A 14,604-nucleotide genomic window follows, 5' to 3' on the forward strand; every position below is an offset into this window, starting at 1 on the left:
TTTATTTACTTCTCCTTTGAGTTCTCTCAGCAATATTTTAAACTTTTTAGAAAACAAGTCTCGAACTTTTGTTAATTTTTTCCCAATTATTTTATTCTTTCTGGTGCTATTGAAAATGGAATCATTCTCAATTTAATTTTGATTGTCCACCAATAGAATGCAGAAATACCATTGGTTTTGAATGTTTATCTTGTATCTTGAGATGTTGGTAATTTGTTAGTTTTAGATTTTTTTGTGTGAGTTCCTTGAAATTTTCTATAAGTCATCTGTGAATAAAAATACTTTTACTCCTTTCTCTCCAATTTGGATGCTATTATTATTATTATTATTATTATTGTTTACTTTATTGCACTAGCTAGAACTTCAGTAAAATATTAAATAGAATTGATGAGAGTGGACAGCATTTAAGTCTTAGGAGGAAGGCATCAATCTTTCGCCATTAAGTATGAAGTGAGATGTGAGCTTTTTGTAGATTCTCTTTATCAGGTTGAGGATATTCTCTTAACGAAGTCCCTACATTGTTAAAAATATACTTATTTATTTATTTATTAAAAGATTTGGGACACCTGGGTGACTCAGCGGTTGAGCATCTGCCTTTGGCTCGGGGTGTGATCCCAGAGTCCCAGGATCGAGTCCCACATCGGGCTTCCTGCATGGAGCCTGCTTCTCCCTCTACCTGTGTCTCTGCCTCTCTTTCTCCGTGTCTCTCATGAATTTATTTGAAAGAGAGCAACTGAGGAGAGGAACAGAGAGGGAGGGAGAGCAAGGGGAGGAAGAATCTCAAGATACGCCCTGCTGAGTCTGGAGCCTGATACGGAGCTTGAGCTCAGGACCTTGAGATCATGATCTGAGCCACTCAGGTGCCCCCAAAATTTGTGTTTTTTTTTTTTAAATTATGAATGCGTGTTGGATTTTGTTAAAATCTTTTTCTTTATCTTTCAAGAATATCATGTATTTTTGATCCTTTATCCTGTTAACATGGTATATTATAATTTTTTATTTTTTAATGTTAAACCAACCTTGTATTCCTGGAAGAAATCCCATTTGATTTTAATCTTTTGTATATATATATATATATATATATATATATATATATATATATACATGATTTTGAAATATTTTGTTAAGGATTAGAGATTGTAGGATCTATCACTTTATGATAAAAAGAATTAGTTAACAGTTGAATTGTTAGTAGGTTTGATGAAGAGCTAGCATTGGGGCAGAGAGAGAACTGGATGAGCTTAAATTAAAGGCAGAGCAAAAGAGCAGGACCCATAACAAGGATGACAAGGACAAGAAACCAGAAGCAGATGAGGCTTTAATTAGTGTTGTTGCGGAGGCTGACAGGGACCAGATTACAGATTGTTTTGTAATCCAAATATATTGAGCAGCATAGAGTCTCTTCTGTAGGTGCCAGAAAGCTTGTGCTTGTGGTTTTTTTTTTTTTTTTAAGATTTATTCATTTATTTATTTGAGAGAGAGAGCGCACACGGGGAGGAGCAGAGGGAGAAAGAGTCTTAAGCAGACTGCCTGCTGAGCATGGAGCCCAACTAGGGGCTTGATCTCAGAACCCTGAGATCAGGACCTGAGCCAAAACCGGGAGTCATACACTTAAACAACTGTGTCACCCAGGTGCCCCATGTGAAGGGTTTTAAGTAGAGAAGTGGAATGGTCAGATTAATAATTTGCAAGGATCATACTACGGGGCAAGCATGGAGAAAGAGAGTCCAATATAAACAGTGGTGACACTTATCTCCAGTGAGAGAGATAAGGCTCTCCGATAAAGACAGAGTGGTAGAATTGGATGGAGGTGAGGAAATTGAATAGAGAATTATATAAGAGATAAAATAGGATCTAATGATTGATCAAATGTGCATATGTGTTTGGGCAGAAATAAGATGTGGGATTGGCTAATAAGCAGGGCTGGTTTCTGGCTTTCTCCAATGGCTAACTGGATGGCTGAGAGTATCACCAACTGGGGCAAAGGTTATAAAAGAATGAGCACAATCTGGTTCAGCTGCATGTAACATAACCTAAAATACTGTAGTTTTAAACAGAAGAGAAGTTTATTTTCTTTTGTGTAAAAGAGGGTCAAGAAGTTGGTCCAGGTCATACATCATGCTTGTGTCTCTAGATCCTTCTATCTGCTATTCTTAGCATATTATTTTCTCCTCAGAGTCCATCGTGGATGCTCTAACTTTTGGCCATCACATTTGAGTTCTAGGAATTAAGAAAAAAGCAATGAAGAGTAGTACACCCTGTCACTTTAAGGATATTTTTGTGCTGGCTAGTAGTCTCATGGCCTCACAGTTTGCAAAGAAAGATGGAAAATGTAGTTTGTTTTTTTTTTTTTTTTTGTAGTTTTTATTCTGGAATGTCACATGCCCAGGTAAAGAAGTGTCCCAAGAACCCTGGTGTTAGAAAGTGAGAGATAAGAAAGATCCAGGAGAGGAGACTGAGAAGGGGAGCCAGAGAAGTAAGAGAGAAGCCAGGGAAGTATGATGTCATGGAATACAAGTGTGCTAATGACAAGTCACAGGAGATGCAGACTTAGGATGGACACATATTTAGCAATGTGGAGGTTACTGGTGGCCTTGCTGAGAATTTTGGTGTAGTAGTAGGTTGGGACGAAGGTTCCATTGGAGGAGATAAATTAGAGGAGAGAGATTAAGAAAATTAAACTACCTCTTTTTTTTTAAAGATTTTATTTATTTATTCATGAGAGACACAGAGAGAGGCAGAGACATAGACAGAGGGAGAAGCAGGCTCCATGCAGGGAGCCAGATGTGGGATTCGATCCCAGGACTCCAGGATCACACCCTGAGCCAAAGGCAGACACTCAACCACTGAGCCACCCAGGAGTCCCACAGCCTGTTTTTCTGTTTTTGTTTTGTTTTGTTTTGTTTTGTTTTGTTTTAAGGAAAGAAAATACTGGGACTGGGACTGTAGGAGGAAGTAAGGTAAAGGGAATTTTATGTTTTAGGAAGAAAGAACAGTATATTTATGTGTTGATGAGAGGGATTAAGCTGAGAAGTAAAATTGATGCCAGTAGAGAGAGGAAAGACTTTTTGGAATAATGTAATCTAGAACTTATGTGGAGGGGTGGCCTTTTCTGGGTGGCCTTTTCACCTGTAGTTCCAGGAGTGATGGAGGACAGGTTGATTAGAGTTTGTGTACTGGGAGCTTGTGGAAGTTCTCTTGGGATTACTTCTATTTTCTGAATAAATAGGTATCAAAGTCATTCACTGAGAGCAAAAAAGGAGGGGTAGATTTGAAGTGGGAGGAGAAGAAAGATATAAATTAGTGTGTTGGAGAGTGAAAGTATGAATATACTAGGAACAATTGATAACTTGGTAGCATTGACTTCCCATGTGAAGTTTGTGACCATAAATTTAAGGTGGGTAAGAGTCAGAACAGGCGGCTGTGACTTTTCTCTTGTTACTTTCAGCTGCTTTTGGGCAGAAAGTTAGATTTTACCAGGCTTGAAGTTTAACCATGGAAGGGATGATGATGTGGGAAAGAGGCAAGGGATTTGAGAGTTGTAATGATAGAGTTCAAGATAAATTATTATTTTTTTAATATTTTATTTATCTATTCATGAGAGATAGAGAGAGAGAGGCAGAGAAAGAAGCAGGCTCCACTCAGGGAGCCAACGTGGGACTCGATCCCAGGTCCCCAGGATCAGGCCCTGGGCTGAAGGCGGCACTAAACCGCTGAGCCACCCGGGCTGCCTGAGTTTAAGATAAATTAAAAGGGAATAGCAGTCATCTAGGAGGAGGGGTGAGGGCATGTGAAAACATTGTAGGATCAGTGGCTTGACAGTCAAGTGGGATAAGATTGCCTAAAGTTTGGAATTTAGTGAGAGCAAGCTGGAAAGATAGAAGTCAGTGGTTAGAGAATGGTGTGTGAAAATCGAGATTATGAAGGTGGAGCAGCTGTTGTAATAAGCCATGACCATGGGAGGAAGTGGCTGGTGTAGTATAGAGGCCAAGATCATTGAAAGGGAGGAGGTTAAGGAATGATGTTTTGGGTATTGAAGGGTCATCTATGTGAACTCTATGTAGTCTCATTGGGTCAAGTTGTTCATATGCAGAGATGACTTAGGTCAGAAATCCAGCTCCTCCTCCACTGCTCAGCTCCACACTCCAGTTTTGTTATCTGAAAAATGGAGATACTCAAAGTTTCTACATCCTAGGGCCGTTGTGAGGACTAAATGTATTAATGCACATAAAGCACTGACAACAGTACTGGAAATACAGTGAGTGCACAATAAGATTTTATTTTTATTTGTATATTTATGACTAACTGATCTATATAGCTCAGACTTTTCTTCATACAGGCTCATATATGTTCCTTTATAACAAAAACCCTTGAAAACTTTTCTGAAAATCGCTTTTCTACTCTTTCTCATATCTCTTTTTCTCTTCCCCTCTCTAAAGTAAATCCCCCGCCCTAACTGCTTTTGTTTTGCTTTTTTGTGTTTTCTTTTTATAAAAGATTTTATTTGTAATTAATCTCCACATCCAACATGGGGCTTAAACCTATAATCCTGAGATCAAGAGTTGCATGCTCCACCTTCTGAGCCAGTTAGGCATCCCTCAAATGCTTTTAAATCAACGATCTCATCTTGCCAAATCTGGTTCATTCTCAGTCTTCATCTTGCAATATTTGACATGGCTCTGATCAAGTCTTGGTTCCTAAATCCTTTTCTTTCTTTTTTTCAAAGATTTTATTCATTTATTAATGAGAGACACACAGAGAGAGGCAGAGACATAGGCAGAGAGAGGAGCAGGCTCCATGCAGGGAACCCAATGTGGGACTCGATCCTGGGACTCTGGGATCATGCCCTGGGCCAAAGGGAGGCACACAACTGCTGGGCCACCCAGGCGTCCAGGTTCCTAAATCCTTATAAAGATTTGGTTTCAGGAGCCTGGGTGGCTCAGTGATTGAGTGCCTGCCTTCATGCCCAGGGCATGATCCCAGAGTTCCAGGATCGAGTCCCACATTGGGCTCCCTGCATGGAGCCTGCTCCTCTCTCTGCCTATGTCTCTGCCTCTCTCTGTGTGTCTCTCATTAATAAATAAATAAAATATATATAAAAAAAAGATTTGGTTTCCAGGACATCTCATTCTCCTGGGCATTCATCCTACCCATTCTTAATCTTCTTTGCTGGATCTTCCTCCTCTTTCTGACCTCTAATATTGCACAGTTTGGGCTAAGTTTTCTTTTCTTTTTTTAAAGATTTTATTTATTTATGAGAGAGAGAGAGAGAGAGGCAGAGACACAGGCAGAGGGAGAAGCAGACTCCAAGCAGTGAGCCTGATGTGGGACTGGTTCCTGGGACTCCAGGATCGTGCCCTGGGCTGAAGGCGGCGCTAAACCACTGAGCCACCCAGGCTGCCCTAAGTTTTCTTTTCTATCCATACTTGTGCCCAACATGATCTGACTAGTCCTACAGTTTTAAATAACATCTATCTGTATGCTAGTGCATCCAAACTAGATCTCTGTGATCTCTGTGATCTTATTCTCCTGTAGCCAACTCCTGCTGAGCAACTCAATTTGGAGGTACAGTAGGCATATCATATTCAACTGTCCAAAACAGTTGATCGTCACTCCAGTCAAACTCGTTTCCCCAATCTAGCTGATGGAATCACCATTCACTAGTTTGCTCAGGCCTCAGTGTCCTCCCTTCATTTGTCTTTTTTTCACCCTGTGCAATCATTTAGCAAGCCTTGTTGACTCTAACTTCAGATTCTATCTGGAATCTGAGCACTTCTCCTCACCTTTACTGCTTTCTTTTTCTTTTTTTTTTTTTTTTTTAAGATTTTATTTATTTATTCATGAGAGACACAGAGAGGCAGAGACAGGTAGAGGGAGAAGCAGGATCTCTGCGGAGAGCCGGATGGGGGACTGGATCCCAGGACCCCGGAATCACATCCTGAGTGGAAGGCAGATGCTCATCCACAGCCACCCAGGGGTCCTGACCTTTGCTGCTTTCATGTGAGTCTGACTCACTATTGTGCTACATCACGTGTGGGTTTTCCTTCTTACCCTTTTACCATCTCCGTTGGAATCCAGGAAGCTTTCTAAAAAATGTAAATGTTTATCATTATAAATAATCTAAAGCGCAAACGTCACCATGGCACCCCCTGGCTGTAAAAGCCCTTCCTGAGGGTAGTGTTTTTTTGTCTTTCCTGCTGGGCAACAAACTGTGAGCTGAATATTATTATATTATCATATATATATATGTATAATTATTCTATGAGCAGAACATTTTGTATTGATATTAATAGCTAGCTGGCATTTCTTGAATCACAATGCATAGATTTAGTGAAATATTACCGCGTCATTACAAATGGTCTATTTGATGTAGTAACATGGGATTGATCCTGACCAAATAAGGGAGGGGGTGAATGGCAGATCCTACCGTTACTTTTACACAATTATGACTGAATAGACTGTTATGTGTATATATGTATACACACATACACACATGGTTATAGCCTGGAAGTGGATGAGAAAAAATGCAAACAATTGCTACAATCATGAAGTTATAAGTGGTTATTTTTTTTAAACATTTCGTTCAATCATGTTATTAAAAAACAAAACAAAACACCAAACCTTTTTTTTTTTTTTTTTCTTCAAGGACCTGGCCTGCACTCCAGCCTGCAGTCCAGTCCCTCCGCACGTCCCCTCCCCCAACCAACCAGAACAAGCTAGCATTGGGTCCTCCGGGCCACCGTCCACAGGCCGGGCCCACCCAACGCGAGCTGGAGCAGCGAAGAGCCACTCCCTCGGCTCCCTGCGCTCCCCCCGCCCCACTTCCTCCCTCCAGGCCCCGCCCCGTGCCGGTGCGCATGCGCACAGGCGAACACGTGGCTGCCGCGGAGCCAGGGCAGCAATGGCGGCGGGTGGCGGCCGAGTTGCCGACCCCCTGTCCCCGGCAGGGGTTCCCTGCGCCTTCTCCCCGCTGAACCAGGCCTACTTCGCCTTGGCGTCTGCCGACGGTCAGCTGCGAGTGTGGGAGACCGCCAACAATAGGCTGCACCAGGAGTACGTGCCTTCCGCGCACCTCAGCGGTACCTGCACCTGCCTGGCCTGGGCGCCAGCGCGGCTGCAGGCCAAGGTAGAGCGGGCGGGCCGGCGGGGGGTGGGCGTCCGCCCGGGCGCGGCCCCTCGGCACCCCCGGCCCGACGGCGCGTGGCCCGGCGTGTCGCGCGGCCCTCCGAGGCCCGGGGCGAGGAGGCACGGAGCGCGGCGGCGGCGGCGGCGGCGCGGACTCGTCCACTTCGCGAGTCCCGCGTGCGGCCTGCCCGCAGAGTAGCGAAAGAGGGCGCGGCCCGATGCGAGGGACTGTAGGCTGGAGCCCCGCCGACGGGCTCCTTGCGCTCGGAGCCCCGCGCCCCGCTGTCGCCGGGGCCGCCATGTTCGCGTAGGCCCCCGGTTCCCCAGGGCGGCTTCCTTCTGCCAGTCCTCGCGCAGCAACATGTGCTCTTCGGTGTCCTGGATTTTGACAGAGCCCCTCCTTGGGGCTGTACTACTCTTTTCCGATTTCTCTAGCTCACCAACTTTCCCTAAGGCGGTTGCAATGAATTAAGCCTGTTTCCTTGCTTCCGGACAGCCCCCCCAACCCCCCCACCCCACCCCAGAACCCTTGGGTGCAGGCTCACCACGTGTTGTCTTCCACGTCCAGTGTGTAGGACTCTCACTCTTGAAACTCTTGATTTCTCAGACTCGTTTCCAGTCTCAGTCATTTGAAACTTCATGCTTTTTCATTTTTAACATCTGCTCAGCTCCTCCTTTATGCACCCCCTCGTTAAGTCTGAAGTCCGCTTTTGGATGTGGGGGTAAAGCGAAGTAGCTGGTTTAATGTAATGAATGTGAATCCAGGTGAAGTTTCTCTTAGATGGGACGTTGCCAAGTTAGGGAAGGCTTCTCTCTTAGGGCCCCATCTCAGGTAAGATGCCGTTCGCTGTTGAGTCACTCGACCACGTCTGCTCTAACTCACATGCACGTGGGGCTGCAGGTATAGGGTAGTCACACCGAATCAGTCTAATGTGATTCGGAAGCATCAGGTATTGTGAGTGTTTAGCTGACACCGTGTGTAAAACTTCAGAGGCTAGTATTTAAGACAGATTTTTAACTCCCATCTGACTACCGTAGGGGAACTGCTAAATTTTTAGGTTGAAAGTAGGGGTATACCTAACTATGCTTTGGATGAGTATGTTTAGGTATTTTTCAGATGTTAAGATAGATTTTCCTAGTTTCTAGATGAAGTGACTTTAGTTGATAAATTAACCTTTTCAGGGTTCTTAAGGCAAACTTGGGCTTAAAAAAAATAGTCGTCATTGTTAGTTGCAGCAGTCTGCATATTTTTCCTTTTTAAAGTTGTTTTCTATGTTTCTGTTTTAACAGTCCTGTAAAGAGATGGTGATACTGATGCTGAGGGAAAACCTGGAGCAATGATTAGATACATGGATCCAAGCTCTACCACTTACATTTAAATCTAGGTTTGGCTTCATAGTAGTAATTGTGCCTCTAGTTCCTCATTTGTAAAATGGGAGTAACAGAACCCACCTCATAGAGTGGTTGTGAAGGTGAACTTGTTTAATAATGCAGAAACATTTAGATTGGTGTATGTAAGTGCTGCAAGGTTTTTTATTTTATTTTTTATTTTTTAAATTAATGTCTTGTATTTGTATGGTTAGTCCTGGAAGGTAGATAAAGACTAACTTTTTGCCTTGCTTCTGAAGAAGAAGCTGAGCCTCTGGAAAATTAAGCAACTTGCAAAAAAAAAAACCCAAAAATAGAACCAGGAGTAGAACCCGGGTATTTAGAGCTTCGTTCTCCATTACCTACAACAAATAATAGTTAATATTAGGCTGGCAAAAATTTGTTGCCCTGTCCCCCTTTGCCTTTCTGTTGACTTATGTCACATTATATGCCTCAAGAACAAAACTTTGGCTTCGTCTTAAGTTTCTTTTTGAAAGTCATAGTTTTGGATTATGTACCACTCTGAAATAGTAGAAAAATATCTGGATTTGGTTTCATATCCAGAACTCAATTCACACTTGCTTTTGTCACATTGAGCAAGTCACTCATTGAAGGGCCTCATTGAAAAAGGAGTTTGACTTAAAAAAAAGGTTTGTATAGGTTTCAGTATCATTTTATCTGGATGCTTTCATTTTAGCCACACAGCTCTAAGAAATACCCTGAAATAAAATTTTTAAAAACTGAGAATCAGCACTAGGGAAGTTCAAAGTGACTTCATCAAAGCTTTAATAACCAATAAAGACACTGTGACCACCAGGGGTAAGGTCTCCTGACTTCTGGTCTACTGTTCTTAACACTGTAACTCTAGATCTTGAGTCATAGAATTGAGAGTTGGGGGGAATGTAGGAAGAACATCCAGTCTTCATCATATTGGGGATGTATCCTAGAGCATTAATTTTACTTGAAGATTAGAGAGAGAAGTGGTTCTCTTAAATGTACACATATATTATGGCATACAATTATAAAGTCACATGACTTTTTTAAAGCTAGAAAGTGAGTGATTTGTAGCAGCTGCTTCATCTCTGTTCCCAGGTCCCTGGGTTATGATCCTTGCCACTGAAATGTTAAGATGCTCTCATTTTATTAAACCCTTTTATTTTACATCTTTGAGGATTAGAGTTTCAGGCTTGGAAAGGATTTTATCCTGTATTCCCAACACCTTAAGATTTTTGTTACTCAAACATGAAGTGGAGGGATATCTGGGTGGCACAGTGGTTAAGTATCTGCTTTTGGCTCAGGATGTGATCTTGGAGTTCCGGGGTGAGTCTCACCTCGGGCTCCTGTGAGGGGTCTGCTTCTCCCTCTACCTATGTCTCTACCTTCTCTCTGTGTCTCTCATGAATAAATAAATAAAATATTTAAAAACAAACAAACATGAAGTGGAGATTATGCTACCCACCTTTCAGGCTTCTCAGATAATTAAATGAGGCAGTGTATATCATTGATGTAGTAAGTGCTCAGTAAATGTTGTTATTGAATGATTCATTGACCATTCCCTATGGGCTCATTTTATAATTTACTGCTACAATCCTCAGTGTAAATCATTTTGTAAGAGTATCCTATATCTAGTTCAGTAATTGGCAAGTTGCCACCCAAGGACAAAGTTTGATGACATCACTCCTGTGAGTGGAGAAAAAGGAGTTGGTACTGAGTTGCTTGGGTTACAAGAGTTAAAGCAATGGTTCTTAAATGTTTAGAAGAATCAAATTGCTCTTTCTTGTTCTTGGCCAAGAATGATTATATATGCCATAATAGTGTTTAGAGGGTTTTTGTACATATCATATAGATGAGCATATCATTTGGTTGATGGAACCTGGGAAGAGAGGACCTCTAATGATGATAAGAAAAGTGCAAGGAAACAGATTGATGGACTATATAGATGGATGCTGTTTTTAAAGCTCTTCAGGTGTGTGTGTGTAAACTGAGGCTGAGATGTTAATTGATATGCCAAAGCCACACACAGTAAGTGCCTGAGCCACCTGTCACTGACCCTGCTATTTCATCACCCCCTGAAATCTATCAAACTTTTCTACTTTTCCTTTCCTAGCTGGGCTATAGCCCTGAAGAAACAGACCTTGTCTACTATCAGCTACCACAGTAAATGTATTTATGCTGCTTTGCTGTCACTGCAGTTAAAATGATCTCACACAGCTTAGTGCTTGTTGAACGAAGCACATGGCATTTCAGACATGAGACAGGGCAAGCACAGTAGCGTTAAGAATGTTTCTAGGAGGAATCTGAGTTGAGTATTCCTATTCCCATCCCTAGGAGATATAGTACAGTCCAGTTGTGTTTGTGAATATATGATGCTTTATCTTAGGGTCTTCCTAGTATTTAAACCTCAAAACAAGGGAAAATTTGCAGATGAGATCCTGTTGGCAGGAATAGAAGTTCCTGGTTATCAGAATTTGTTTTCAATATAAATACTGTGTAATTACATGTAAAATGCACACATTTTGTTCACAGTTATCCATGAAACTTAAACATTTGCCAGAGAAGTGACAGTAAGGTAGGCCAAGAAAAGGGGTAGGAGACTAATTGCAGAATGGAACTTGAAACTTGGGCATAATTTTCAGTGTCTAGAGGTCAGGATTTTTCAAAAATAGGTTTTGATCTATTAGTAGATTATGAAACAGATTTAGTGGCTTGTGATAGAGTTAAAAAAATGGTGTATTTAGCATGGGAAAGAGTAAGTTTTTTGTGGAGCCTGTTTCAATTATATATACATATGTTTTTATGAGTGTGTGTATTGGCTCTCCATGTAAACTCTTCTTACTCTGGGAACTCAGTCTAAAAACTCATTGCCTAATTGATCAAACTCAGATTTATCACTTGGGTTTTTTTTTTTTTTTCCTCCTGTCTTCACCACATCTGCCCTATGTCTTGCTTTTGTAAATCATGCACTTAGCCCCTTGAGATTCTCACTCAGCCTTCTTACTGCCTTCTGGATCACGTGCTGATAAACTTTTTCAGACTGGTGCTACTCTTTATTGCGTAACCTAGTCAGACTCTTCACATTGAAAAAGACTCTTTAAGAAATCACATTTCTGGGCGCCTGGGTGGCTCAGTTGGTTAAGTGTCTGTCTTGGGCTTGGGTCATAATCCCAGGGCCCTGGGATCAAGCCCCAAGTTTGGCTCCCTGCTCAGTGGGGGAGCCTGCTTCTCTCTTTTCCCCTCTCCCCTATTCATTCACTCTTTCTCCCTCTCTCAAATAAATAAAATCTTTTAAAAAAGAGAGAAATCACAACTTTTGGGTCTTCACTCCTGGTACCTCTAGGAACTCCAGATTTTCCAGTCACAAATGTAAACTAAAGTTTTAGCTTACCCTTTTCATTACTTTATGTATTTACATGTGTAATGAGTGTGTACATGACATTGTGCTAGGTACTTCAGAGGAAGTAAAATTGCATGTGACTGAGACACATTAGGGAAGAAATAGACAATTCAGATATACTGTGTCTGTAGTGAGAAGCACAGTATGATGTATACCTTAAGAGAAAGAAGTTTTTGTGGAGGGATGAGACAGTGGACCTTGAGGCATGGATACTAGATCTTTAACCAAAATAAAATTGAAGTGAGCAGGAAAAGGTCCCTCCAAGTTGAGGGAAAAGCAGAAGCAAAATGGGAAAGTATTAGTGATTAGGGAGTGTAATATAAAGATGGAATTGGAAAGAAGATTGGAAAAGGTGGTCTGGAGGCAAATTGCAGATGCTTTTGAATACCAGACAGTTGCTTGTATTGATTCATTCTTCTCTGGGGAGTCACTGAACTTTCTGATCATAGGACCAACAAGTTCAGAAAGAAAATGCCAGCAAAGGTCTGTCATAATCTATAATCGTCAGCACTATATTCTTGGTAATATTTAAAATAGTAGATTTACTAAAATGCACATTGCTAGGCAGCCCCAGTGGTGCAGCGGTTTAGCGCCGCCTGCAGCCCAGGGTGTGATCCTGGAGACCTGGGATCAAGTCCCATGTCGGGCTCCTTGCATGGAGCCTGCTTCTCCCTCTGCCTGTGTCTCTGCCTCTCTCTCTTTCTATATGTCTCTCATGAATAAATACATAAAATCTTTTTAAAAAAATGCACATTGCTTTTATAAACTTACTTGGTTGACCTGTTCAGACATGCTCATCCTGCTAACTGGAAAGTGATTTTTAAAAAGATCGTCCAACTCTGAGAAAATATGTCAGTAGTTCTTTGAGATGCATTGTTCGCTTAGACCAGTGATCCTCAAAATTGAGCATAGGTTCTGTGGATGCTCTTCCAATTGCCTCTGCTTGCTTCTCCCAAAATACACAGATTTTGTTGATAGGGAAATTAGGATTTGAATATGTTAATGTTTAATATCTAAAATTTCTTGGTGCTTTTTATTTAATTTTTTTGTCTTGTTAAAAAAAATCTCTACACCCAGCATGAGGTTTGAACTCACAACCTAAGATCAAGTTGTGTGCTCTTCCAACTGAGGAAGTTGGAAGACACCCCTTTATGTGCTTTTTAATGCAAATTCATATCTGTAGAAAAACACACGTATTTGGACCAGCCTGTGTTTCACACATTAGAAACCTCAGTGTGAGATCATTTTTAACTTGATTTGGGAAAACCAAGAGTTGGAGAAGTAATTTCTAGAACCTGATGAAGTATAGTAGGAGGTTGGTATGCTTTCCCCCACTGCTGTTGCCTGAAATAGTTGTTTGTATTCATAACCTTGTGCAGAAACCTCATCTGCCTGGTGGGATCATTCAGAGGTAGATTTAAACATTCATTGAACTGAATGAAGGTGGGACCTAGGACATTGCTTGTGCTAAAGTTTCAATGTTTCAAGTAAATTAAATGTTGCTGATAAGACCATCAGATAGTTTTATACTTGGCTTTTAATTGTAACTTTTCTTTGGGGTTTATTATTAATGTAGATACATTTCTTTGGACTTGCAAAATGTGTATTTTCTATATGTGTAAAAAGTTACTATTGTTAAATCTTTTTACTTTTGTTGACCTAAGTGTGTCTAGTGAATACAGTTCTTCAAATGCAACATCCCTATAACTAAGAGAAAAAAAATGGAGAGTACTTTAAAATCTACTCTTGATATTCTTTACACACCTGAAACATCGTAGTTTTCATTGGCGATTTTTGGGTTGGGCAAATTTTTATGTATCCTGGCTGGGCTGCTGCTTTGTACTATAGAACAAAGATCTTGCACTATTGAGAGAATGTTCTTTTTCCTGAGGTAGTGGTCTGTTTTATGTTAAAAGAACGGATTTCTTAGAGCTTTATGCTAAAGCAAAGGCTGGCAAGCTTTAATTTAAAAAACATCATATGTAAGAGAAGTTCTGAAATTACAAATTTTCAGCGTTGTAAACTCTGATGTAATACTCTGAAGTTGTGATCTTGATTATCTTTGGACAGACAGGAGTTGTTAGTATTATTTTTGAAGTAAATCAAAAGTAGTTTTGTGGCATTATGACACTAGGTTGGAACTTGTGCCTCGTAAGTCATTGGGATCACCAAGACCACGAGGAACACTCAGACTCACCACCCTTAATTGTCACATGATATAGCAACTTTAGTGTACTCTACTAGTTACAACTATTTTTTGACTGAAACTGAAGTAAATGTATGTTTATAAAAACATTTGAGTACCCTTTCCTGAGAATGAAGCTAGAACACAAAGATGAGGAGGGAACACAAAAAGGAAGTGTTGATTGCTCTGGTATGCATCTGTCATCTCTGCTTGAGAGTGGAGGCTTCACTTGGAACTGTCACGAGTGGTTCATTTCTGAGAAGTAGAAGCATCAAGGAGACTGCTTGGACCTTTTAAGAGAATACCAAGAGCATGTCTTATTTGTCCCGTTCCTTCCAGAGAGGTAGGAGACAGGGACAAAGAATTGTAAGCTCTTCTTCCCATTGGAGTGTGTCTCTCCCCCCCCCCCCCCCCCCATAGTGAGAAAGCATTTCAGAGTTGTCCATTCCCCCTCTATGGTAAGTGTCTTTTGGTAGCGGTCATTTCATTTGTGGGTTAGTGGGCATTTACATTTATGTGTTAATGATGTCTT

The 14,604-nt window shown here is 41.3% G+C and overlaps 1 protein-coding gene across 1 annotated transcript in view; it reads left to right on the top strand.

Moving 5' to 3' along the window:
• Positions 1–6,845: 6,845 nt before the first annotated feature.
• WDR43 (WD repeat domain 43) overlaps positions 6,846–14,604 on the top strand; it is a 44,183-nt gene continuing 36,424 nt past the window's right edge. Inside the window, exon 1 of the mRNA XM_025454286.3 lies at positions 6,846–7,126. Within this exon, the coding sequence (XP_025310071.1) occupies positions 6,902–7,126 (225 nt within the window). The 5' untranslated portion in view covers positions 6,846–6,901. The remainder of the gene's footprint in view (positions 7,127–14,604) is intronic.

Source organism: Canis lupus, chromosome 17 (genome assembly GCF_003254725.2).
Source record: "Canis lupus dingo isolate Sandy chromosome 17, ASM325472v2, whole genome shotgun sequence".
Taxonomy (NCBI): Eukaryota; Metazoa; Chordata; class Mammalia; order Carnivora; family Canidae; genus Canis; species Canis lupus.